Below are 26721 nucleotides of genomic sequence, written 5' to 3'. Positions count from 1 at the left end.
AACAGTTTCACTGAAGTAAGAGGGGCTACTCAATAGCTTAAAGTTAAGCAAGTACTTAAGTGATTTCTTGGATCAGGTTTTAATGCCCTTTCACTTTGGTCATTTGGTCAATCATTTGAAAAATTATTACTGAGACAAATTCAAGCACAAGGCTATTTAGCATAATTGGGATTCCAAGAAATGCCTCAACTGTAAAATTTTTTATTTGTAGATTTTTTTTCTTTTTTTAAGATGTCTAGACTTCATGATACTTAATTTCAAGAGGGGACCGCAAAACACATCCAAGCAGGCACAAGGAAATTATGATACCACTTTTCAAGGTCTCATATTTTAATCATTTCTTCCTAGAATGCCCTGGATTTGACTAACACTTTCAAATTGGGAATTAGACTTCTATAGTACAAATGATACTTAGCAATAGATATACCAGAAGAGTTAGAGTCAAAGTACCCCTAACAGCATTACATATCTAGGTGTATAAACACTCCCCTAGAGCCAAAAAATGGGCTATACTTTTCAACTGTCACTTGCCTAGAACAGCAAAAAGTCTCTTCTCAGTCATTAGTCCTGTGTCACCTAATGTACTATTGCTGCTTTTCTTATTCTATGAACAAATTTTAATCTCTGTGGTAAAGCTAAAAGAAAAAATAATAATTAAAAAAAGCAGACCGCTCATCCAAAAAGCATACTGTACAGAGCAGTCATTTATGTCCAAACTTGTTACCTTTCATATTTAAATACTTGCCTTGAAACAAACCCTCTGTGAAGTGCTTAATAATGGGCTAAAATTGAGAGGTTAAAAATAAAACAGCCTTCAATAAAAATACCTAGTAGCGTACAACTCTGTGTGCTGCTTTAAGGTGTATCCTTATTTACTCAACTATATTCAAAAGACATGGCATCATGTCACCTCTACTTGTTCCTTACTGAAATGAAAGGAGTTGCAGGAAGATCCTATAGCCTTTGCTGAGGTTAAATTCCTATGACTTCAATGTCATCTCAGACTCCAATGCAGTTTTTTTAAATGCTTCTGCAAGATAAGGATCTTGGACAGGCCTAATCTGGCACACTGGCTTACAGTACTGAACAATTAGTAGCACAAAGAGATTCTAGATGAAAGAGCTAAAAAAGGCAGAAGGAAAGCCCTTCTCTTAAAAGATAAGCTGCTCATCAGGAGTATTTCCTGCAAGGAGTTTTCTGTCTCTGAGCACACCACTTCTACTGATCTAGTGTTGTGAAAGAGAAGGAATTCTTGGGGACTGAAAAGGCTTTGCTTTAAAAGAAATGGCATGCAGAGAATATGATACAAGACTCAATGTCTGAGACTAAGGAAAAGACTGGCATTGCATTTGATATCTTTTGCTAGTTTACTGCCTGAGAATTATTACTCAAGCTCTGCATTCATCTTCACTTTTATATGCCAGCTTCTAGCCTACAGTTGCACGTATTTTGCTCTGGCGATCAGAACAACACAGGTTTTTAAGGAGTTTTGTGTGCAGCTGCTCTGATGGTCTGCTCTTTACAGCAAACAGAAAAATCAACCCTGATTTGTTCCCTTTTCCCAACAAAAAGAACACACAGTAGTTATGCAAGACCAGATTCTCCTACAAGGCATGTTAACCATTTTATCAATAAAATAACAGGAAATTTATATTCTTCATAGAACATGAACAAACTTAGAGAAAGAGGGGCCTGGCTTTTAATCTGCCATTCTTGTAGGACCACAACCTCTTCTTCTGACTTATGGTTAAATATACTTGTGTTACTAGCTTTTCTAAAACTTCTAAGAACAAACAAAAATACCATAAGAGAGTTTATTTTTCGTATTCCATCCCCCCCCCCAAAAAAGACACCACTATCAAGCTGCCCCTTGTTCATATAATATCATATTTTTATTTTAACATTTTCCTAAGTGTTCTTGTTTCATACCCTACAAAAATAAACATATATGCTTTCTACACAACAACACAGCCAAAATATTGCATTTCAAAAGCCAGAAAACTCAGAAATAGACTTTATTCTTTCATTGTCTGTCATGGTATTTATATTCATGGTATTTATTTGGCTGCAGTCATGGCACCTTCCTTATATGAGAGCAGGAGTCCAGACTACTTGTCTGTGCAGTGATGTGGTCTTATCAACAGGGAACTCCTAACAGAGAAAAGCAATAACCTAAAAATAAAAAAACTGCTCCCTGCCTTCCCTCAGTTTTCCTCATCAGACTGGCCAAGATCAATCCTACAAAAACAAAAGTAGGTTTCTTAAAGATTCTGGTTTCCCTTAAATGTTATTGGTTTTATGTTGATTTCTTTGAATTTCACTCATACTTAGCAGGATACTGTCCCCAAACAGTCATGACTGCTAGAACATAATCAAGAAAAAAAGGATCACTGCAAAGTGCACTCATTCCTTTTGGAACCTGTCCTGACATTCACCAGCTAACTTTATCTATCTTTAGGTTCAGGTGCACAGTTGGGATCCTCCTGCTAAACAGATGCATGCCAGTAGGATAAAACCAGAGGTAGCCACTACTTTGGTAACACACGTTAGCTATGAGATGATTAGTTTGTTTTTGCTATTTTCCAGCTCTTTGGTCATATAGGGATGACTTATTTTACATGAAAACCCATTAGTACCCAGCATCTATTAAATTCCAAAATGAAAAAGTACAACAGCCTACTTCAGTGAAATTGACAGTAAAGGGGAAAGAGGACATGTCTGCTTCCCTGAAAACGGCTTGTTACTATCAGAGTTAGCTCTGTCTTAACGGATCTTTAATCTGCTAAAAACAGATGGGAAAGCATGGGAAAAAATGAACCAAATTTTCTAGTTTCTAAACTTGTAATTTCATTAAAGAAAAACAAAAAGAGCCTCTGTTAAATATAGCTGCAGGCCAGCCAAGAAGAGAACCTCAAGTCGAATGATTTTGGTGTCCTCTATTGTAAATCTTATTGGAGAGCTGTCCAGACCAATTCTGAAATATGTAATTCTAACTTTCAATGTCAGCAATGTTATTATTGCTCTTGAATGTGCATTACAGAAGTCCATTGTCAAGACAGATGATACAGGGAAAGACCGATCTACGTCACTATTGACAAAGAGAACCTATGGGATGGTAGAGCTCAGTGACATATGGCAGAGATCGACACTATGAACCAAACAACTAAAAATATATTAGAATCTATCAGACATCAAAATCTTTTTCTCAGTATTATCACAGAAGCCTGCAGAAACACAAGCAATACTGCAGGCAAAACAGACAAAGACTCAGTAACAATTAGCATGTCAAAATTCAAATCCAAATACTATTCTAATCACGTCCTTTTGCTGGGCTCTTAATTGAGATAATAGTTTTCCATAAAATTATGCAGCCTCTTCACAACTGTTTTGTTCACCAAGGGGAGCCATTACTTGATCAGAATAATTGAAGAGTAAATCCTCCAGTGTGCTTCCAGAAATGCTGCAATTGATGATATCATAAGAAAATTCTCCTTTGAAGGACAGCTGCAAGAATGCAGCAGTAAGATACTCTGTTCTGCTCCAAACCTTTCCTTTTCTTTCACCAAGCAAAAGGCACAAAACAGCCTCTAAGAACTGTAAATGCTACCATTTCTTAAGTGGGAAAGGAAGAGAATTCCCCTGGTGCACAACAGAGAAAAATCTCAGCCAGATGTCAGGTTGCTCACAAAGGAGCCTCTCACATGCTTACTGCTTTCAGGCAGTAAATTGCATGAAGTGGTGTGCCACAAGATGAAGAAGGGCGCTTCAGAGGAAATTTGGGGCCATGCTACAGAGTGTAAGGCATACAGAAGAGGATACTACATTTATATAATCTAAAAGAGCATAAATTACTTGGGGGATTTCTCCGGTCAAAGAAACAAGAATTTGAAGGACAAACTGGCAAATTCAAGCTATCATCACTCTCCTTCCCTAAGCTGAGGGTTCCATCCTGCAAACAAACAAACAAACAAACAACAAAAAAAAAAGCCCCACACCTTATTTCAGATCTCTTTTCCACTTCAACTCAACAATCATACTAGCAAGGCTGCCATATAGATTTAGAACCCCATTTAGTTAGTTAGTTATTAATTCTGGAGCACCACTGTAATACTTCTTTCAATGAATAACAAATTAAGCTATTTTGATGGTGCTGGTACTTACCTTGAGTCCACGAAAGCTGCCTGGGCTGGTAGGTGAAGAACTGGAGGACTTGGTAGATTTTGGAGTGGATAACTGACTGCTTGGTGTTCCATTAACTGGCCAAGGCAATGAAAGCAAACAAAGGAGAGAAAAGATGAGCAAAAGAAAAAACTCTAACCCACTTTTAAACCTAACACGCCTCTCTGATTAAGTATCACTTAAGTCTGCATATGAAGATCAAAACAGACTCAAAGCATTTAAGAATAAATTATATGCTCTCATGCCACACAACTGCTCAAAACCCATGTGGTTGGATATATGATCAAAAACTACACACATATCTCGTTGTCATTTGAGGGCTTAAAAAGGCCTACTTTCTCCTTCTCCACTGCAAGAGCTTTGGACAAATAATGACCACGGTCTCTTTTAATTCCATCATTTAATGTGCATATCACCCAATAAAACATGGAGAGAGAAGGTGTTCATAAGTGCAAACATTTGACTCTCCATCTCCCCTTTTTGGATCAACGCATTACTTTTCAAGTAGAATGTTTCCCAAAACACAAGTATTTTTATACAAAAAACAAACAAGACGTATGAGCTGGTTGGTTGACAGAGAACTTGGAAAGTAGTTCAGAAAAAAAACTGATGTAGGGGAAACCCCCCAACAGTTACAAGTTAGTAGGTCATTTCAGAACTTCCAAGAAGTTAGAGCATCTGTGAAAACATACAATACTCCCCCCTTTGATTTCAAGAGTTCATTCATTTTAACTCCAGTTTTTCAGAGACCTGATACAACCTCTGATATATCTCTGATGACTTGAATAGCACTTAGGTCGGTCCTTGTATTTTTCTAAAAAAACCCAAAGTGATAAATTTTATTATGTAAAAGGGAACACTAGCCAGAAGTTTAAGAGCTAAAAAGGTTTCATAGCTGATTCACACTAAGAACCTTTTTTAAGAAAGAAAGAAAAAAAAAGAAAAGCAACCTGCCAAATGGAAATTTAGCTTCCAAGTAAACAGTGGTTACACCTCCACATCTCCTTTACACATTCAGAAGTCTGTCACAGGTTATGCCTCACTTCTTAACCAGTGCTATGGAGTTTATTTTACGACTGTCTGTTAACTTAGAGCCTTAAAATTTTCTGAGTGCTAAACACTCCTTGTAAATACTATTTCTACTACTTGAACAGTCAATCTTTCAGTAGGCCAGGCTGACTGCATTGCAACTTCCACATACCCCTGTTGTTCACAACAATCTCTCTCCCCCTGATTTGTGATGTTATGATACAATTAATTAGCATTTAGCTACAGAGTAAATCTATCATGAAATCTGATGGCTTGAATTTACATTCCCATACCCTTTTCTGGACTAAGAGCTTACCCTTTTCTACTGAAGTTATTGGGATTTTTATTTTTTTTGACTTTAGTAAGGGTTGCCATTCAGAACAATAGGCAACTTACTTCGGTTTAATTTTTTTAAGATGATGAAAGGCTTTAGGAGCATGAGTTCGTTCTGCTAGTCCTAATAAATACACTGCTTCTCATCACTTTGTTTTAGATACCTTTCTTTAAAATTGGCAAAACAATGCTTCCTTACTTTATAAACACTTTGCTGGTATGAAGATGAAAAGGGTTACTGGATGCTCACTTACTGTTTTCTGCTTTTGGAAGATCATACACAATTTACTTTAGGCATCAGAAACAGTTCTGAGCTGTAAAGAGGCTAGTTCATGAACAAAGTCAGATGTTTCTGTAGAAGAATCTGCCTTCAAATGACCAATTATTACTACAGGAGCAAAAATCCAATTATTCACAAATTCACTTTATACAGCTTATAGAAAGGTCATTCTTTCCTGAACATGACCATCGAGGCCTATGCTATGATGCATCCTTAGTTACTGTCTCTAAGTCACTACCAGCTTTTTAAGCATGGACAGAACCACTACACTGGGTGTTTAACATAACTCTCTTCCCTCTCATAACTGTGCAAGGAAGAGCCCCCCAGCATACACTCAGAGTACTCTAACTCTTTACTCAGATTCTTAGATGCGCTTGGTGTACAAGTGCAGTGCTCCAAGCCAGGGCTTTGACTCTGTGGCCTCCAGAGGTCCCTTCCAACCTGTATCCTTCTATGATTTTATGCCCAGTGGCACATTCTGCTGAGGAGCCTATTTAAGAGAGATGTCTGTAGATATGGTTAGACCAATGTTTCCTATGAGTTCGCACACACCTGTAACAACAGTAAAAGCCGCATTTGGCCCTATCACCAATATGTAAAAATCTCACATGCATAGGAAGTCAGCCAGCTGCTACTGAAACAGCAGTATTTTTTTTACTCATAAAACACATAAGCAATCTGTATTTATTTTTGACACCCAAGCTTGTTCACTGCTATTGATTATTTCATGTATAGGCAAAACTTTCCTTTCTAGTTTATTTTCTAAGTATATGTTATTTTGAGGTGGACCCTGTTCCTTTCTACACATATGGCAGGCTGAATATATAGAAAACAATTTTCTTCTCTCTAGTTCCTTAAATAGGAAATATTAGCCTATAATTCTTTAGCACATGGAAAACTAAGAAACCTGTGAGTATCTTTTAAAAGTTGAATTCGAATATGGTCCAAAGTCACAACTTATTTGCTAATGACAGCAAGTATGTTTCTTAAAAGTGACTTAGTGTTTTAGATCAATGCCAGAGATAACTTTCCCGAAGGTTTAAATGGGCCTTTTGGAGTTTTAGAACTTAGTCTGAAATAACATAATTAAAGAAAGAAACGTAGGAAATTGCAAAAAAAGTGCAAAACTATGGTACACATTCTTGCACTGCTTTTTTCAGCAGGTCCTACCCCCTCTTTTTGCCTTGATTGAAATTTTATACTATCATATGCTTTAGAATACAAATGTACTGCTCCTCAGGATGTTCCTCTACTTGCGGTCAGATTGTACCTTTGCAAATATAACTTTGACACCATTAGCCAATGTCCCACAACTATACAGCATCATTTATCTTATCTCACTCAGATGATCTGTTTTAACAAGTAAGCAGGACCCATTATGTCTCTGGTTTACAGAGCACAAAATTTATGTTTTGAGCTTTAAAAACACTGACAAATACAGAGAAAAGGGTAAATGGACAGGAAGGAGACAGACTGGGGATATACAGCCATAATAATAATGGCTCACCTGGGGATTTTGCTGTAGAATAAGCACTGGAGTAGTGGCCACCCCTCTTTACTGTACTCATATATTTGACACAAAGGAAAAAGACATTAAGGAGAGAGGTTATTAAACAGCTCTGAACATGCATGATAGGAAGAAGGGTAAATAAAGATAACTAAAAACTACATGAAAAAAAATGCCAAGTAAATAGAAGAATAAATACCAGACACTTTGTATAAAATTTTCAAATTAACCTAACCAATGGAGGCGTCCAAGTAGAAATAAGTAAAGAAATGACAGCGCTGATTTTTAGTACTTTGGATGAAATTCATTGTTGGTAGATATCCCATGCAAACTCATTGGAGTTAACAGGATTGCATGAAATGTAGATCATTTGTGAATCTTGCCCTTCATGGTACATTTCTCTTTTTGTTGTTATTGCGAACCTTCTTTGAAACCTTTCAGTTAAATAGTCAAACTTTATAAACAGATGATAAATATTCCACTTCTAAAGAACTCAAAGACATAAAACGACTTTAACCAGCATCAATTAAGCAAAACAAGTATTGATATGGATATGAGAATATGGAACATGTTGCAGTTTTGAATACACTCACAGGAGCTTACATGCATAGTTACAACTAGAACAGAGCATTGTATATTTACATAGTCAATGGTTTGATTTCAGGGCTACTTCTCCAGGTCTGAGGGAAAAAAATCAATTAAGTTTTATTATATTTAGAAAATCAATGCAGAGCTAAAAAAGGATAAATCAAGTTTCTCCTTTCTGTTTATTTGCATAAAAAGCTCAGTGTCTGGAACATAGCATATTCAGTCAAACTGCAGGTGAATACATAATCTGAACATTTCTATGAAATTATAGGAAGCACATGAAAGAATTTCTCTTTTAATGGGTAGTAACGTCCCAGAACAGAACATTCCCTAAAACTATTTGAAACATCAAAACCTGTATTTTGATAATATTTGGCTTATATAGCAAAAACCTTTCAAATTCAAAACACTTAAGGGCATACTTTAGTTCAGTGAGTATGAGTTTAACCACACAGCCATCCTGCAGTTAATAAAGAGTATAATAAAGAAAATCAAGTGCCATGCTTAAAATGTATCCCAAGTGTACAACTAGTGCAAATTATTCTAGTGTTAACAAAATGAAATTTTGTGTTAATTACAAAGAAAAAAAAATAGAAAGCCTGTCTCTTCTCAGGATTCAAAACTATATACATATTCTATTATAAACTAATAGATACTAAATCTATGAGAAACTGTTTTAAGTATTTTCCCCCTCAAGAAACAAAGCATGGCACTTGTATTTCACACAGAGCCAGGAGTTTCTTCACCCCATTAAACAAATTCTAAGATTTATATATTATATGTGCTTAGCTCTTTCCTAGAAGTTGTACCTGAGGCAGGTGATTTGCTTCGACGTGAAGGTCCTGGACTTTTTGATCCAGAATGCTTTAAGCCAGATGACCGGGAATAAGATGACTTCATAACACGGCATTCTACAAGGAGACAGATGGAGTTTAGAAAACAATTCTGTATACAGGCTTCCTCCAAACCCTACTGTTGCTGTTTATTGTCCAGAAAATGAATCTCAGTATTTTCTAAACATGCTCACCTACGTGAACGAAACAAATTTACAAAAGAATCTCAGAAATTGAACCCACATACCACACAAAACTTTTTGAGCTGGTCAAATGCTGCAATATTCTGAATGTAGTATTTTGTCAGCTCTTGAAATTGGATTATGCCTACGACTCAAATTTGTGCCTAGGCACAGCTGAAAGAGCAAAGCGTTCAGCTGATGCCAAGGCTCCTCTGATAGCTCAGTAAGTCTTGCATGCTGTAATGAGAGCTTCACATAGGGCACAGCAAGGTCAACTCATCTTCTTTTGCAAGAAACTGACATTCTGACTAATTTTTTAATGAGGTGAAAAATGCCTATGCTTTCCAAAAGGTGACACAACATGCCATTTACCATCAGCTATATATCATTAAATAAAGCACAACCTAAATGAGAAAGGAATCAATAGTCGTACATGTATTGACATTTTAGAAACATTTTAATTCCTACAGTAGCATCCACTGCAAATCTCTCCCAATCAAATCATATCAATTTCCCTTCTAACTTTCCCTGTTATTCATCACTATGATGTCAATGTAATCCAAGTCACCATCAGAACCAGTTAAGCCTCCCCTGCCAGTCAAGTCATGTCCACATCTTTCTTTAAACTTCTTTTCTTCATTGAGACATCCAGAAATGTTACAGGAAGCAGGGACAAATGAATGTGAAGAGAGAAAGGAAGAAAAACACCCTCACTCACCGTGTTCTCAGTGAGACGAACCTAATTGGTCTGTGCATAGTGTAATGGGAAAAGAAAGTTTATGGCCTTAAGATCTACATGGGATATCATGCTTTTGCCCAGACTGGCATTTGCGGTGTGAGCTAATACAACCACTTTCTCCCATGCCTGCATGAGAATAAAATTACATCTTAGCTAGTTTAAAACGATGTTAAAAAGATACCATTCTTGTCACAATTATATTATTTGAATCAACACGGTCATGTAGGTTTACAAAAACAGCATGTTGACAGTAACAGTAGAATGGCAGCCAGCTGAATTCCCCAACCATTCAAATACATGGATCACTGTGGTTAGACATATACCTATACTTTTTGATGTCACAGAAGATTTTGTAATGAAATTATCACTTTTGTAAAAATTAGAAAAACAGCATGTGCTTTTGCTTTCAGTTACCTGAGAGCAAGGCAAAAAACTCTTATTCACAACCCGAAGCTCTCCTCAAATAATTTGATGATTCTTGCCAGGGCAAGTTTTCATTACCACAGACTCATTTTTCATAAAGGAAGTCAGTGTCATTCTACAGCTGAACCAATATAGACAGAAAAAAACAAGGAGAAAGAGAATGATTTACATGATTTGATATTCCAAGCCAATTCTAAAACTCCCTGGTAGAGTTCAGAGCTTTTTCTTGAATTTATGATACGAATATTCTCTTTACGGATCAACAGCTTTCTCAAACAAGTTAAATCCATGATCTGTCAATGGAAGACAGCATAGACAAAGTCCTTTGTCTCATCTCCTCCCCTCCTGCCCCCAAGCCTCCCCAACAATCTTCTGATATAAACTGGCCCAATATCTGGTCTGTAGCAGAGAAGACTGGAATAAGGAGAAACAATTCTGCTGCGAAATAAGCAGAACAATTCTTCAAGACCTGAAATGAGCAGCTACCTCTGTGATTTTTGAAATTTCTCATGAAGACAGCAGTATGGAGACCCTCTCAGAGTCCACAGATGTCAAAAGAAAGTGTTTTTAATGGATTTTAGTTCTATTTAGATACATGACTGAATCTTTTAAAATTCAATTCTTCACCACATAACTTTAGGAACATTGTCTTTTTTCTAAGAAAATAAGTTAGGTTTGTTAGTGTACTTTTTCAGATATATAGGAGTTAGATGATGGTTTGGGAAAACATTTTAATGAACAGGAAAATATATTCCAATGCATATTTTCCTAAAACATGTAGCTGTTGAAGAATGAATGTAGGGGGAGATATCGCAGTGAAGTTGACGGTTTCAGTGGGTTCACGATGTACAGTCTTACCGCTATGATCCAAAACGAAGTCATCCTGAGCGTACCGGTACTTCTCCGGTCCACACGCAATGAAGACATCATCATCTCCAAAGAAGTCCTGCAAGCATGTCACCTTGACAGCAAAATATACAAAGCAAAATAAATAAATGCAGTATTTTCAAACACTAAATTTTCAGTTAGTCAGCAACACTTAGTAAGTTTGTGCTTTCACAGTGGTACCATAATGTTCTATTATAATGACAGAAACATTCCAGTTCTCAAGTACTTTAGTTAACCCCCTTATAAACAATGGCAGGAAACCTCAGTTTCAGAAACACAAAAAATGACTGCCGCTCACCTTCAAAAACACCTTCTCTTACATTTAATACCTGTATTTTCACCTATAACTTCATGTGCATGCTGATGGCTTTGACAAGAACAGGTACAAACAGTATCAAAGTGGCAGAGCTTCCTGTATTAACTGTTTATGGGAAAGTCCTTCTTCCAGTCCTTCTTTAAAGTCCTCCCTTTTCCTATCCTGATTCCTTTCTAAAATTTCATACTCTGAACAAGATCTGCAAATAAAAGCTATGTAGAAGCTAAGAAAATCAGAATCATTTGGTAAGACAACATAATTAAACAAGTAAAAGAAACAACTGCTTCTAGGTAAATAGGCTTTTTTCCTTTCCAGATACCTGTCAACACTATTTGCATATTCTACTCACTGTGATAATAGTAAACATTGGCAGATACCCAGGAAGGGTCCTCTACCGCCTGCAGCAGAAAGGCACTCAGAATATCAATGACTGTCAGCTCTCTCCAAGAACGCTGGAGCCGGGCACTCGCAAGCAGCGCAGTTGTCATGGCAGCTAACCCGCGAACAGCAGCAGCTGCCCTCACGGCAAGATCCTCACTACAGTGCAAGTGCAGTGCTAAGCATTTGTTTTACTGTACTGTAAAGTCAAAGGGTCCCAGCCCTCACCAAAATCCTTTCACTCTTAGCTCATCATCATCATAAAAATCTACCATCACTGATGAGAGACATTTTCAACTGTACTTGAACCAGATACTTCTAGTTTAACTAAAGAGGCAGTAACAACTGGTCCCCAAAGCCCCGCAAATTCAGAGAAGTTTTGCTAACGTGGGATTTATTCCTCTTTGCTTAATAATCGTCTCTACTAACAGAGGGCTTACTACAATTTCCGCCTTTTCTTTTCCAAGAGCATTACTGTTAACATAAAAACTAGATTTGGAAATAAAAATCAAATACTACTCCTTCCTATGAAGAAGAGGAGGGGAGAGAATCCAATGAGCTGCCCAAACCCACAGTTATAAGAAGAGTTGTGAGAAAGATTTCCAAATACTTATCCCAGCTGCACTGCTGGGAACGGGGAGAAATGTTCTATGAAGCATAAGCTCACACCCAAACCACCAAAACCTGGTGCCATTTCCATGAGCTCCACGCACCCATCACTACTCTACTCATTTCCGTGGTGCCCTGGCAGTGCTGTTTTGAGCAGATTACAGTTAACTGCTGTGGCTTAGCAGAGCCCAGAGTGAACCTTTCTGTTCTGACTTAAAGGCTCCCTTTTAACCCATCTAAGCTAAAATCCAAGCTGAGTAAAAGAGCTGAGAATGACAAGTCTTACACAACATTTTGGGAAATACATAGGGATATAATTGCATGCAGGATCATCCTTTTGTAGAGAAAACTACAAAGGAAGGATCAGATCTGTGCACAAAAGACCACCCGGGTACTCTTGGAAATTCAACTTAAAATCTTCTGTAAATGGACAATGAGGAGGGGAAGTAAAGACTTTTAAAAAGATACTAATGTCTGTAGATACTTCCTGCACATGTTCACATATATAGAGCAAGAATACACAGGAGTAATCAGCAAAAACAGGAGTAGCCAGCAACAACAGCAACCTGAGTAACAGTGATCAGATAAACTGCTGGAGGTGGAGCAAGGGTGCCGGCATCTTGGAGGGCAGTCTAATGCCAGCTTCTCGGTTTGCTCACCCACTGTATACCCGACCTGTGTGACTGCCAGCTCTCAGTCACAGGCGGGACAAGCCAAAGAAAGACATTAGCTTACTGTAAAAGCTATCCAGTTATAAATATAACTGGAAGCCAGATAAATGCAAGAATGAGAAAGATTTACATAGATGCTCACTATATTCCAACAGGAAATACTGGCAGTCTTTTATCTCACTACGAATAGTCTGGACTGGCTATTCATAAAATGTACAAGAAGGAAAAAAAACCCCAAACCCAAAACAACGAACCAAAGTGCATTTAACAAGCAATCTGCTAGAACCTACCAAGCCCAAATAACTAAATTTGGATTATCATGACTTAAGGGTACTATTTTTAAAACCAAGTTCATGGAAATCTTCTGTTTTCCTGGAAGTACAACCTAATAGTTAATTTTGTAGGCCTTTATCTTAATAAAGTCAAAAGAGCAGCTCTCAAGGTGCAAATAAATGCTAAAATAAATATCCTTCATTTCCTACAGAATTAAATTTAATATGGAAGTTGGATCTAATAATAGCAGTGCTCACTTGGTTTGTGTGCAAAAAAAAGTATCAAGGGAAAGCTGAACTAAATAAATTGTTTGTACTGGATTTTGAATGTTGCTGGTCCACTGTGGTCTGACTTGCAAACCATACAATTCTATTCCAGTCAAAGATCATCTACATTTAGATTATATAGCAATTGTTTATTGCTCTGAGCAATATTCAGTCAGTCTACTGATTCACAAACAGAAAGTTTTAAAAAATCAATAGACTTTAAAAGTGTCTCCTTAGCAGTAGAACTTGCACTTTTGCTAGGAAAATGATCAAAATTATTTTGTGGGTAGTCCAATATGAAAAGCATGTCAGCCCTTCCAGTAATTTAGGGATCAAAATTTGGTTTGTGAAACTAGCATGTGACTCTCTTCACTAAATGCCTATTTACTGCATCTTACCCATTCTGTGCTTGTTCCTCTGTGCATGCTGCTGAAAAAACTGCTTGCTGCTTCAAAATATGTCCTAAAATGCCTTTCAGAGGAACAAAGATGGTGTTAGTTAAGCTGCACATAAGTATATCATAGCAATAACAATCAAACCCGTGGTCAATTTTTCCAGCAACAACTCTCTTGCTAGTCCTGAAGCTGTAAGCTCCTATGCCAGAACGCTAAAATGTGAAAAGGTTTAGACACCTTAAAGAGACTAAGAAGAGATCTGATTTTCATTCAGATCAGCACTGAGATCTTTTTCAAAGTTACAGTCATGAGGTCATTTTTGAGATTCAGATTGGGCCATTTCCTAGTCTATATGCATAAAAGCTCTATACAAGCACTTAGAATGTATGCTTTCCATCTGTGGCCTTGCAGAAAAGCTGTATCAGAATGTCTTTCTCCTGTCTGTGGCTGTAATTACCACAAATAATGTTTTTTAATAGGAAGATAATGAACTCAATTTGTTTGTATAGAGAAACAATGAAAAAAAAAATCTATTTCAAGCACTTTCTTTTTTAAATGAAGACATACACAGCTGCATAAGAGAGTTCTTTAGGGTTTATCATTATAGCCAACACTAGAGAGGCTTACACCAAAGGACTTTCATGCTTCCTTTAATTCCTCTTTTCTTTTTAGGAATACAAAAGTGAAACATACTTTGAAAAATTACTTTAGAAAGGCTTTAAGAATGTTAGCTTGTTAAGTATGGATGTTTTAATTAACATGTTTTAAATGTGTTAAATCTTATTTATATTTCTAAGTATAATACCCTTTCCTAGTCAAACATTGCCTACGTTCTGCTGGTAATTCCACTGTCTTCTCTATATTTAGAATAAAAATAGACTTATTGGTGCTTCTCTGACTACCTAAACTGCAACCAGCTGCACTGCTTCTGCTCAGAATGTCACTCTACCTACCTGAGAGCAGTGTGTATTTGGATACTACAGTTTGGACTTGTACTCGCTCCTTTAAAAATACTTCTAATGGCTTAGCATTACAAGCAGAAATGCAAAGGAATAGGGAGAAGCAAAAACGTTGCATGAGAAGTCTAAGAATAAATACAATTGGAAGTCAACATTACCTTTTCTTCTTTAGAAATACTGCATTTTCTGTTTTGTGCATCTGTTTCAAAAGAAGCTATTCTCTTGGATTCTCACCGTAGTTTTTTTGTGAGAACGTACAAATGACTCTGGGTATCACTGCTTTTTGATGACCACAAAAAGGTTCATGATCATATGTTCATCATTAGACTAAAGATCAGAGGACAACATGATTCAAGTGGCAGCACCAAGAGAATTAAAATGTAACTGGCTTCAACTGCAAGAAAACCAAACAGAAATGTAAGAGACTCAGTGATCTGATGAACCAAAACTTGAACTGCCTGTTACAAAAACACAGTTACTTCTCATGTAACTTTTTCTCAGTTGAGATATTCTTGGGACCTTAAATGGAAGAAGTTTTTTATAAAACACAAAAACCTTTCTAACGGAGTGACATAATAGTAAATATGCATCATGCTACAGAAGTAGAAGGGTTCACAGAGCACAAAGCCAAGCAAACTGTAATTCTCTCAATACAGCAAAATTGGAGGTGTAAACTGTATTAATATCTCAATTCTTGAGCCACAGAGTACAACAATGTAATTTTTATTTTAGTCTCATTTACTAACACTGGAACAGTCAACATAAAGAGAAGACAGCCTTAAAATATCAATTTATCCCCTAATATGGCTTTATGGAATCAAAACAAATTTGCATACAGGAATAAACTCTATTGTGTTTTTAAATGTTATCTGAGGACTTTAACTACTTTAAAGTATTAGTTAAAGTAAAGTTTTTAAAAATTAAATCATAAGTGTATATGCTGAAATTGTACACGTGTTTTCAGCTCTGCAGGAGTTACAACAGACAGTTGAGGCAGAAACTCTTAAAGAGGTTTTTTTCCCATGTATTGCTGCAACAAAATGCCAATAGCTTGTTTGGTGTCAGCATGACAAATTTAGATACAACCTCCCTGCTAATGCCTTCAATCTGAGGTGCCTCAACAGTCCTCCTGGGAGATGCTACTCACTCCTCTCTGACTGGGACAGACTACAATTACGTTGTCCTAAAGGTCACTACCTTTGCCCTTTGTATCGGCCTTTATTTCTGAGTAATCAGAAGTCAATTATTTGTCTGTCTTCCCAGACAAGTCATATTTGTAATCATCATTTTTGCTTCCTCTTTTCAAATAAAGTTAGCGTTTCCACTTCTTCACCGCAATATGAGCAGTTCCCTTCAAATTCCTGCAGTGTTTTCTGAAGCCGTGTTTAACTGTCAGGCTTACAGTTCAAGGGTTTAGACCCATATATTTTTTGAATATAGGTACAGCAATTTGTAAACGTTGAGTTTTCCTTGGATAAGGGCAGAAAAAATAATATCGAAACAAAGATGATAAGGAGAATAATGCTCCCAGGCCAGCTTCCTGAATGACTATTTAATCAATGGCAACGTTGCATTATTACAGTCATCAGGAGAAAATGAACCTCCTCTCACTGATACCCATGATGAGGAACAGCAGTGAAGGGAGGGAGACAACCCCTCCTGTTTGACAGGGAATCTAAAAAGTAAGAAAGCGAACAGAAATGGGAAATCTTTGCCTGCTGCCTCCTGAACAGCAGAAGCCTGGCAGCAAGCCCAGGCAACGCCTAATGCAGTATGACAATGCAGAAATGCTGCATAAACAGACAGGTCAGGTCACCACTACTCATACAGCAGCCACACAGCCATTTGGAACAGATGACAGAATATAGCACACACCACTTTTTAAAGTGCTTGTTTCAAATGTTAAGCAGATGATTTCATGCATATATTATTCAGCATCTCGAAGCTTACTTCAGAAAACGAACACACATGTGGAAATGGAAGACTGCATTTGGTAGCATTTCAAATAGACACATCGTCCTTACTGTAATGTCAGTGACAGTAAGAAAAATAAGCTCTAAAAATATGCACAATTTTAAGTGTGTTCCTACACATATTTATTTCTTAAAGCCTTCCAATACTGTAGGATTTTTTTGGCAAGGCCCATCCACCAATCTTCCAAGGGGCAAAACTGATCTCTTTCTGCAAAAACATATGCACAAGTGTTGAACCGATTATGTTCAGCTGTTTGGATATGGTAACAATTACACACAAGGAATAAAATTCAGTAAATTTTGATTTTCTTTTTCGATCATACCACACCACCAGTGAAAGTTAACATCATGCATCTCGATTTCAAGTGTTACACAGGGAAATAACAGCCCCATTAAACATGGAAATAAGTGGAAATTAGAAACAGAGAATTAACAAATGCAGCTCATGACTATAAGCCAATTTGTCCAAACAGAAAAAAAACCCCAGTATATTTCAGTTACAAGACAAAGATTATGTCCTTGCCCACAGCATTAATCACAGCAGCCCAAAAAAGTCAGCATAACAGATTCTTTCCTTAAGTATCATAACTAGGAAGCCTAATACAGAACCAAAAATAGCACCTAACTTCACCCAGTTAACCTTTCATCTTACCACAGAGCAGCTAGTCTAAAAATAAAAGCTACTTGTATCAAGAAAGAACATTAAAAGAAAAAGCATACATTTAAGGACAGACAGCTGGCTCATCCAGTTCAGTAAAATAGCATGGATATAATTTTTGGGACACTGTCAAAATACAAATGCAATTAAAATACAAGCTATATCATTTTTTGCACACTACTACCCATTTTGCACTATTATAGAAACCTGTGCCCTCAGCTAGAATCACCTTACTTGAAAACATGGCATTTGCATACCATGGAGAACTTAAAAGAAGGAAAACATATGGCCAAGCACTCAACTGATTTCATTTCTTTCACAGATTCTTTAGATCAGAAGAGTTGGTGGTGAATGCAACTACAATCTGCTACAATCCAAGGCTTCCAGGACTTGTGAGCAGACACTGTTTCCTGGAGAGATTCCAGGTGCAGGACTTCCTTAAATGAGAACTATCTTTCCACAGGCAAATAAGAATTTCAAACTCAGTGTAGCCTGTGCAGAAAAGATATAAGAAAAGGTGGAAATCTGGACAGGTCCTTTGATAAATATACTTCATAATGCAAAGGCCTTTGATAGAGACAAATAAATTTTGATGAATCTAACTTTTAAATGAAAGTCTTCCTATGGCTTGAATTGCACACACATTCTATTAAAAAAAAAAAAAATCAAATTAAGTAACTCTATGATTCAAAATATAAGTTGAAGTCTATGACTCACTGTGATTTAATGTTATGTAGAAATATAAAAAAATACTGTTTTCTGAGTTCCTGATAGAATGTTTCAATTTTGTACTATTCAAACCTGTTTCTCAAAGCACTCTAATAGGATGGGAAGAAAATGTAGGTGCTCTAGTAATTCAGGTCTCTTCCCTTCAGTTCTATCCCCTTCATATATACCACTTCACATAAAAAAAAAAAATCTTGTTAAAATCCAGTGAGCTGTTTAGAGAGTAAAAGCATGCTTTCTGGATGTATTTTAAGTTTGGGTCAGTCATCTCCATATTTTAACACTTTTAAACATTATGTTACTTCACTTAATCAGCATTCTATTTATTTCATTGCAACGACTGCACTTTCAACTTACCTAGCAGTTTTATATTTATAGCATCAGCTTATCGGTTATGCAACGCTAATTGTCAAATGGCATACAGACCTTTTAAAGGTATTTGATTACTTAAATATCCTCCTCATAATTGTGAACTGTAAATATAGAAAGGAAATTAAGCTGGTATATGCTCTTTATTCACTGTCTGAAACAATGATATTTCACAGACAACAGAAATTCGGTGTGAAAACACTGTCATATACTGTGAAGGTATTTACAGCTCAGCATAAGAAAGATCATCCTGTTTTGAATTAATCAGTTCAGAGTTCATTACTGGTACCTGAAAATAATGGTAAGAGAGCAGGAACAACAGATACATCACAAATCATTAATGATGATCCATTTCTGAACCACCCAATAATTTTTTTTTTTTTAGAAAATTTCAAAATACATTTCAGGTCTCTTTCTACAAGATACTGAACTATGAAATATAAAATGGAGCAAACCCACTCTTGAAATAATAATATCAACCACAGTGGAACTCAACATTAATGCCCATGTGTTAGTCATGTATTAGCTGTTCTACCCTCAGAAGGCAACACTGGCACTTCAGAAGAATTTTTTATTTTTTTCCAATTATGTTTCGTAATACTTGATTCAGCTCTTTTTTCCAGACTCCTATCACCCATTGAAAAGCAAATATATAGTCACGTATAGTCACATATAGTCACATAGAGACAGTAGCAGTTATGAGATTTTGTGCCTAATGCTGCCACTGCATACTATAAATAATATTGCTTCACTATCTTGTGCTTGTTTTCACTTAATTAGTTTTCTCTGGCATTTGTATTTATCTATCTTTCTTGTTTTCAACTTAAATGAAAGATGTTTTAAAGCATAAGTTAAACTGCAAGTATAGGTAAGAATGTAAACCACGTTAGAGAGAATCATTAAGGTAAAGTAATCAGAAACAAAACTGGGAACAGACAAGGGCTCCCAGCGGCAATACATGTACTGCTAGTGACACAGAGATCGTCTCAAAGGGTGCAGGGGACCCTCTCTGCGTGAGCCCTGCTATGGTGGCAGTTCCCGATTCTAAGCTAGCCTGGGGCAGGCGAGAACAGCAAATACTGCCCTACAGGTGAATTTAGACTATTTTATTCTGCACAGAACTGGGAGCTGCTATAGCTACAACACCTCTCTCCTGCGGTTCCTATTGCAGCTGCCAACACATGGAAATAATCAAATTCCAGTTCAGTCCGGCTGCAGGGCTGGATGCCTTTGCTCTACACTCCCCGTTCTGGGTTAAAGAGGGAGGTATCAAGATACTCAGTCTAGCTGTACCTGTTGCTGCAGCTGATGGAATTACCTACGCAAACAAGATTTGGGAATCCCTGGATCACACAGTTTATTTTCATTACCACTAAGAGGATTAATTTGCAAGACAGAATACAACTTCTAACTCCCCCCTCCACCTTCCCCTAAAAACTGAAACAAAGTCCTACCTAAGACTATGCAGACATAAGATCATGGCATAAGCAGTTGAAAAGTATATTTACTGTAGGTTTTAAATTTATTCTATAATAATGTCAAAAATAATATCAAGGTTGAAGACAAGGGTAAGCTGCTGTAATTCCAGTGAATCATACCAATCCAAAATATTAGACTGAAATACCATGCTCATACAATATTTGAAAAGGAATTGAAAAACACAAATAATATCCATGTAAACATACCATTCAAATCTCTGAAAAATAATATCATTAAATCATCTAAGCCAAAATAAAATTTAGAAAACAAAAGCCACGTTTACTTCATCAATGAGACTGATGATGATCAGCTGGTTTTCTTCCTCCTCAGATGTCACTTTAGAGAAAAACATAGCAGCATTCTAGATACCACTAACACAATACACACACACACACACACACACACACTCTCTCTCTCTCTCTCTCTCTCTCTCTCTCTCTCTCTCTCTCTCTCTCTCTCTCTCCCTCCCTCCCTCCCTCCCTCCCTCCCTCCCTCTCCACACACAGATTTGTTTTTTTAAAACAAATATGATGATTCCAGGTACACTATTTTATCCTTACAAAGGTGTACATAATTCCTCTGTATATTAGTTAACCCCAGTGAAGATTCAGAACAGTGTCACTCACAGCTTTCTTTTCCCTTCTTTCTCTCTCCCCCCGAGAGTATTCTCCAGCTCAGTAAGAAGGCATAAATAGTAAAGAAACGTTCCATAGTGGGATCAATTACTATCGTGAGGAAAGTAATGAAACAATTCCAGAAAGCTCTGCTTTCATGCTCAGAAAGATCTGTTTGACCCATATTTCACTTGAAGCAAGTATGTACTATCCAGAAATGTATATCTGCATGCAAGTTCTAAACTTGTTTCTGCTAATGCTATTTCAATTTTGTGTAGACAAACCCAGGCTAGCTTTAACCTGGCTACATTCAATACTGACAGTAGCAATGCTGTGGCATAAAATTCTGCATAAACCAGTCCAGCATTCCGGATATTAATATCGTGGCTGAGGCCTGGGCTGCTGCCAATCCACTGTTGTTTGTGTCAAAGCCCACTAACTTACAGCCATGCTGCAATTGCACCTCTTCACTCTGGGGTGATCCTTCTGGAACTGAAATGTCTCATACTCCCACTCCTGCTCCACAGAGGAGGGAGTCGTGTAGTAGAGACAGCTTTACAGCTTGCATTTTGATACGATATGTATGCAGCTGCACAGAAACACCCACTGCACACTGAAGTCACTGGCAAACACGTTCAACTTGCAAAAGATTAGAGTAAGGGGAATATGGGCAGCCTCTCAGAATCACAAACATACCTTGCGACTACCAGCAGCAACAGCAGCAAGTGCCTAAAGCGGATCAGGAGCAGATACTGGTTCTGCTCAGAAGAGGAAATACATAGCTTTGAAGCAAACACTGTGGCAGGTTGTCACTGCTGGATGCTTCGGATTAAAAGTACAACATGGTATTCCTGCCATTACTCTAGTTTTCCACAGTCAAGTCAAGGTTTTATTTGTTCCATCTCCAAAAGGTACGTCTTAAGCAGCATCCCAATTTAAGGGACATGCTGCCTGATTTGCCTTTTCTTCTTCTACTAACTTTCATTACATGTATGGTTTAACATACAGCAGTCTGATCCTGAATAAACATAAAAAAGTAGATAAACTTTCTCTTTTGATTGGTATTTTTCAGGTACCTTGTGTCAGGCAGAAGCACTGTGAATTTTGTCATTTTCTTCTTCCTCAGGCAACAACTACCTGATGCTATTCAAGTGCAGAAAATGTGATGATTTCTGACATTCTCTTCAGACATGGAAATACCACCACTCTCTTGACATAATACAATCATAAAGGTAAAGCAGGCATTTATATGAAAATGTGTCAGGATATCATCACCAAAGCTCAAGTTCTAGTTATACTAACAGATTCATTTACACGTCCCCCTCTTACAGTTCCTCCCAATGAGGGAATTTCTCTATTTACTGAAGTCCTGGTTGGAATTTCAACCACTCCTGTGCTTGTTTACAGCAGTATTTGCCTTAATCTATTTAGTAGCTATTGCTAAAGCAGGGGTGTAAATTCTGGCAACCTCCTTCATTAGGAGGTTACCAGTGTCCCTATTTCTACTCTCAGTGTCTAAGGCTTTTGTAGATATTCCCCAGTGCTTAAAGACCTTCCTAAGCAGCTTCTGGGAACATATGTTGTTTTTACTAGCTCTGGGTAGAGTTTCACTGCATATGCCAAGAGATCTCCACTGGGCCCTGTAATGATGAACTGATCAATCTAATCCAAAATTAGAATCCAAAACCTAGCTACTTTTGGCAGATTCACTACAAGAGTCTCAAGTCTTATCTAGATTCAGAATATCCAGCCATAATTATTTGCTTGTCTTTATTGTGACATTTTCTGTACTACTTGTCTGCAGTGCATTAAATGGGGCTAGCAAGTACCCGTCTAACTCCCAAACAAGCTCTCCTATAAGCAGTCTTAAAGTCTAGAGATACAATCTGTACTGTTACAAACTGTCTATTTATTATTAATAATATATATTTTTTTCATTTAGTTGCAAGTGGAAAGCCCATGGACAATATTCAGTGGGCTCATTTGTTCCCAAAATAAGAGCATAATGCTAAAAAGTTTTACAGAAAGCATTTACTGGATCAGTGAAAAAAATTTTTTTGAGGTCTCCCAGAAATACTTCTAGTGGAGATATAGATCCCTGAGCAGTGAATTTAAAGCATCAGCTATTACTTTACTTTTCCTAATTAACTTCTACAAAACATCTAAAACATTTTCTATAAGCTGCATGTTGAAACTGTTGCTTAGAATACTATATGGAAAAGTTAACTGCAACTCTTCAGGAATCCTGCAAATCTTTAGGAATGGCTCACTCTGCATCTGCTAAGTAAAGATAGGCTTTTCTTTAGTTCAAAGAGGACTGTAGCAATATTTTTTGTTCTAAAATCCTTTATTAGTATAAAAAATCTCTTAAGACTGTTAATTAACTATTTACATTCAATACCTGGCAGTTACATAATGATGCCTTTGAAGGAGTAAGAACTACTAATAACTCAAAGGAACCTGGTCACCTTGAAATCTGGTTACATGAAAGAATTGAAAGAAGCTTCCTGCAAAAAGTTGTTTTTAAATCTAAAACTAATTTTTATGATTTTGTTACTGCATTTAAGACCAAGACCAAACAAAATACTACAGTTCAGAGCCCACAGACGAGTAATGGTCGGATGCCTGGACCTGTGCAGAACTTCCTCAACTCAGTATCTATCTGTATGGATATTCCTGAAGGTCTATCTGGAGAATAATCTGAAGATACAGTATGAGTGCTTCAGAGCACAAAAATCAAGTGCAAAATAAGTTCCCAGTCCTCCTGGGAAGACTGTTTTCTCTAATTTGGGTTATTTACTTGTAATACTTAGGATTATCATAAAACCAGTAAGCTTAAAAAAATTAAAAAAAAAAAAACACCACAGCAGAAGTACTGTTCCCCCGACACACACACACTTTCTTTTAATATGCTCCATCTCTAATTAAGTACTCTCACCCAAATTTACAGCTGCACACACACTCCAAAAAACTTCAAGTGCTGCCCTGTGCATCAGCAAAATATCAAGTAGTATGCAGGGAAGTAACAAGCAGTAAGAGACTCAGCAAGTACAGAAAGGAAAGGAATGTAATAATTACAAAAAAATTGCATGATTTAAAACACGCGTATATTTCATCTCCCTCCAAGCTTATCTTGAAATGGGAAGAAGAAAAATTTTAAAATATTTTTAATAGAGATGAGGTATTTTATAGCTCTTTTAACAAGTATAAAGTTAGAGGAGCAAATCATACTAATTTCAGTGTAAATACTGAATTTTTCTCTGTCAAAGTTCTCAAATTTTACAGTTTTCTTCTTAAAATAAAAAATGTATATACTTAGCTTAAATAAAAGCAGTACTTATTGTGTCTAATTAGTGTAAGTTCCTTACATCCAAGGCAAATGAAAACAGAAATCAAATTATAGACTATATAAATCTTACAGTGCAAAAAGATTTTTGTCGAGCCTGGTATTCTTGTGTTCTTTGTGATTCTGATCCGAAGCTCATCAAGGTTTCCTATTCACTTCAGCACGCTGATCGGACACTTCGAAGCCTCCTTTCATAACACTGATGAATGGTTTAGTGGGGTGCCTCAGCCCAGCCTCAGCAATTGCAGCTTTTCCCTTATGCAATTTTCAAACATCTGGGGATGATTCCAGCCACCAAATGTTCATGACTGTACCATGAAAGACCTTCATTCTAAAGTTAATCCAGTATTCCCCTCCTTGTTACATGTGCCTTGTAGCAAAAGGACTAGGCAGGAAGGAGGTGGAACAAGGCATTAAAAGGTACTAAATATCCCCATTTTTGTTTAACAGTGCACAGTATACAAAAAGAGGGGCACAATCAGTTTCATTTTCTTGAAGAAGGAAGGGCTCAGCTCAGATTCCAGAAACTTGGAAAGCCTTTTATTTTCTAATGGATGGCCTTATAGAAGAAATGCACCACCACCCACCACTTAGTTTCTTGAAAGTAGACTCTGAGGCAGAATTTTCTTCTTAAAATGATAACAACTATAATTTCCAACACAAATTCTAATAAAAAGATGCCTCATTTAAAATTAAATATCAATATATTTGTGTGGAGCAAGCAGAATACATCACAACTTCAGAGGCATGAAGGTGCTGAGGTTCTACGGAGGTTCTATTTAACTATGGTTACATATACAGTATCATTTTCCCTCCTCCAGCTTTTTCTTAGATAAAAGTAAGAGAAGATAGCCTAAGACTAGATCAGTGCAACAACATTTTGTGGTCAAGGTGATATTATGATTTTCTGAATTGGATCTAGAGTAGTAAAATTTCCCACAGCTGGCCTCCGTGTTTTATCTACATTCTCAGAAAGATCTGTAAGTCAGAAAAACGAAAGAAAATTAGAGGCTCTATTAGGTACAAGCAAAAGCAATGCTAGCAAATATATGCTATGCCAACTATAGATTATCCTTTTTTTTGTAAGCTACAGACTGACTTCTTTTGAGGGTGTATCTGCAAACACAGGAACAACTACTGAAACCACTAACTGAAAACAAAGACTCTGTCATTATTAGCAAAGGTTTTACACTAACTCACATACAGAGGTGAACAAATGCTCCAAATGCTGGTTTTAAATAACTTTTATGACAAATTCAGTACTTGAAATATTAAACAGCTTTCTCGATACTGTGTGAAACTGTGACCATTACTGTGAGTTATTCTAATTTAAATGCTCTCACTTCAACCATCTCAATAAAGCAGTGAATGCTTGTAAGATAAATACAGAAAGAACTGCTATAAAAATGGGGAAGAGAAAGTCTGCTACCTTAATAATAGGCCTGCATAATAGCATTCATCATCTCACACTCTGCAAAGGAGAACGGAGAAGATGACTACATCATTTTATCCACTACACAGATTTATTGTCTGTCAATATGAAGTGGTGGATGCTGCCTCAGCTTTGTCTAAAACTGTCAAGTGACATCCTTTTAAACAAATATTCCCAAAATGGGTATTTTATTTACTTCGTGATGATCTACCCAATCTCCCATCTTACAAGCTATCTGGAGTTCACAATTCCTGGGAAACGGCATTAGTTATTCTTTGCTAACATTAAGCCTGTGACAAATTCAGCCAAAAGGAAGTAAAACTTTACTCCACTGAACTGAGTTCAAAAGTCAAAGTCTTCATTTGACATAATTCCCTTCCTGTATAGCGAGGTTATATTCATGTAATTGGAGTGTTTGAAACTAGAGTATTTAATTAATTTTAAAAAAGAAGTATTTTTCAGCAAGTTGCATGAATAATATTCTTGCAGTTCAGTGTTTTAAGTTACTACATATTGAGATTCAGCATTTATAGTTACGTTGACGCAATTTTAGAAATACTGAAGTATTATATGTCTTTCACTAGAAACTGTGTACTATCACCAAGAACCAAAGAACATTCCTTAAGTAAATCATTTGCACTAAATACACAAAGAAGCCTCAAACATTGTACATATTCTCTTTAAAATGCTTTTAAGTTAGACAGATGGTAAAGAGAGTGAACATGTAAGCATGTAAAGCATTCAAGTTTATCTTTCAACTTCATACAACTAACAGCTTGCCCAAAAATGCATTCATATGGATATCTTCCCTAGCACATGCTAACATGGTGTTAAAAAAAAAAAAAAAAAAAAAAAGTCTTTAGACGGAAATTACTTGCAGGATTTCTAAGGTTATTTCAATACAACACAATAGTAGAAGTAAAACAAACATGAATCAAAGCACATCAGAGAACTGATGAACGTCAAGTTCATCCTACAGAAGTGAAGCAGAGCAGCGCATCTGAAACCAGTGATTTTATAATCACAGTTTTACAAGTGAATAGTGTGTCAAGTATTATAAACGTACATTAGATACCCCTTCCAGCTATTCCTTGAAAAAAAACCGGCTGGAGACAAATTCAGAAACTTCAAGTACATCTCTGTACAAGGGAAAACGTGTGTATTTTCAAAGAAAATTTCACAAAACTCAGATTTTGATTTGAGAATTTAATTTTTTAAGTAGTCAGAAATGTATTCACAAGTTTTCAGAGTTTAAGTATAACTTAATATACCAAAT

At 36.7% G+C, this 26721-nt stretch overlaps 1 protein-coding gene across 5 annotated transcripts in view; it reads right to left on the bottom strand.

The window, feature by feature from the left end:
- Positions 1–26721, bottom strand: part of DCLK2 (doublecortin like kinase 2) — an 85647-nt gene that overhangs the window by 33138 nt on the left and 25788 nt on the right. For 3 of the 5 annotated variants that reach the window (XR_003260312.2, XM_026107563.2, XM_026107565.2), the window contains exons 3-6: positions 10952–11054; positions 8726–8827; positions 7329–7379; positions 4162–4256 (exon numbers count right to left, since the gene is read on the bottom strand). Coding sequence is in view for 3 of the 5 variants with exons in the window: in XM_026107563.2 (XP_025963348.1) it covers positions 4162–4256; positions 7329–7379; positions 8726–8827; positions 10952–11054 (351 nt within the window). In the remaining 2 variants the exon portion in view is untranslated. The remainder of the gene's footprint in view (positions 1–4161; positions 4257–7328; positions 7380–8725; positions 8828–10951; positions 11055–26721) is intronic. The other 2 variants (XR_003260313.2, XM_026107564.2) reach the window with 1 other exon arrangement.

Source organism: Dromaius novaehollandiae, chromosome 4, assembly GCF_036370855.1.
Source record: "Dromaius novaehollandiae isolate bDroNov1 chromosome 4, bDroNov1.hap1, whole genome shotgun sequence".
In the NCBI taxonomy this organism is placed as follows: domain Eukaryota; kingdom Metazoa; phylum Chordata; class Aves; order Casuariiformes; family Dromaiidae; genus Dromaius; species Dromaius novaehollandiae.
Note: the sequence above shows the minus strand (reverse complement) of the source record. Positions and strands in the feature narration are given on the sequence as shown.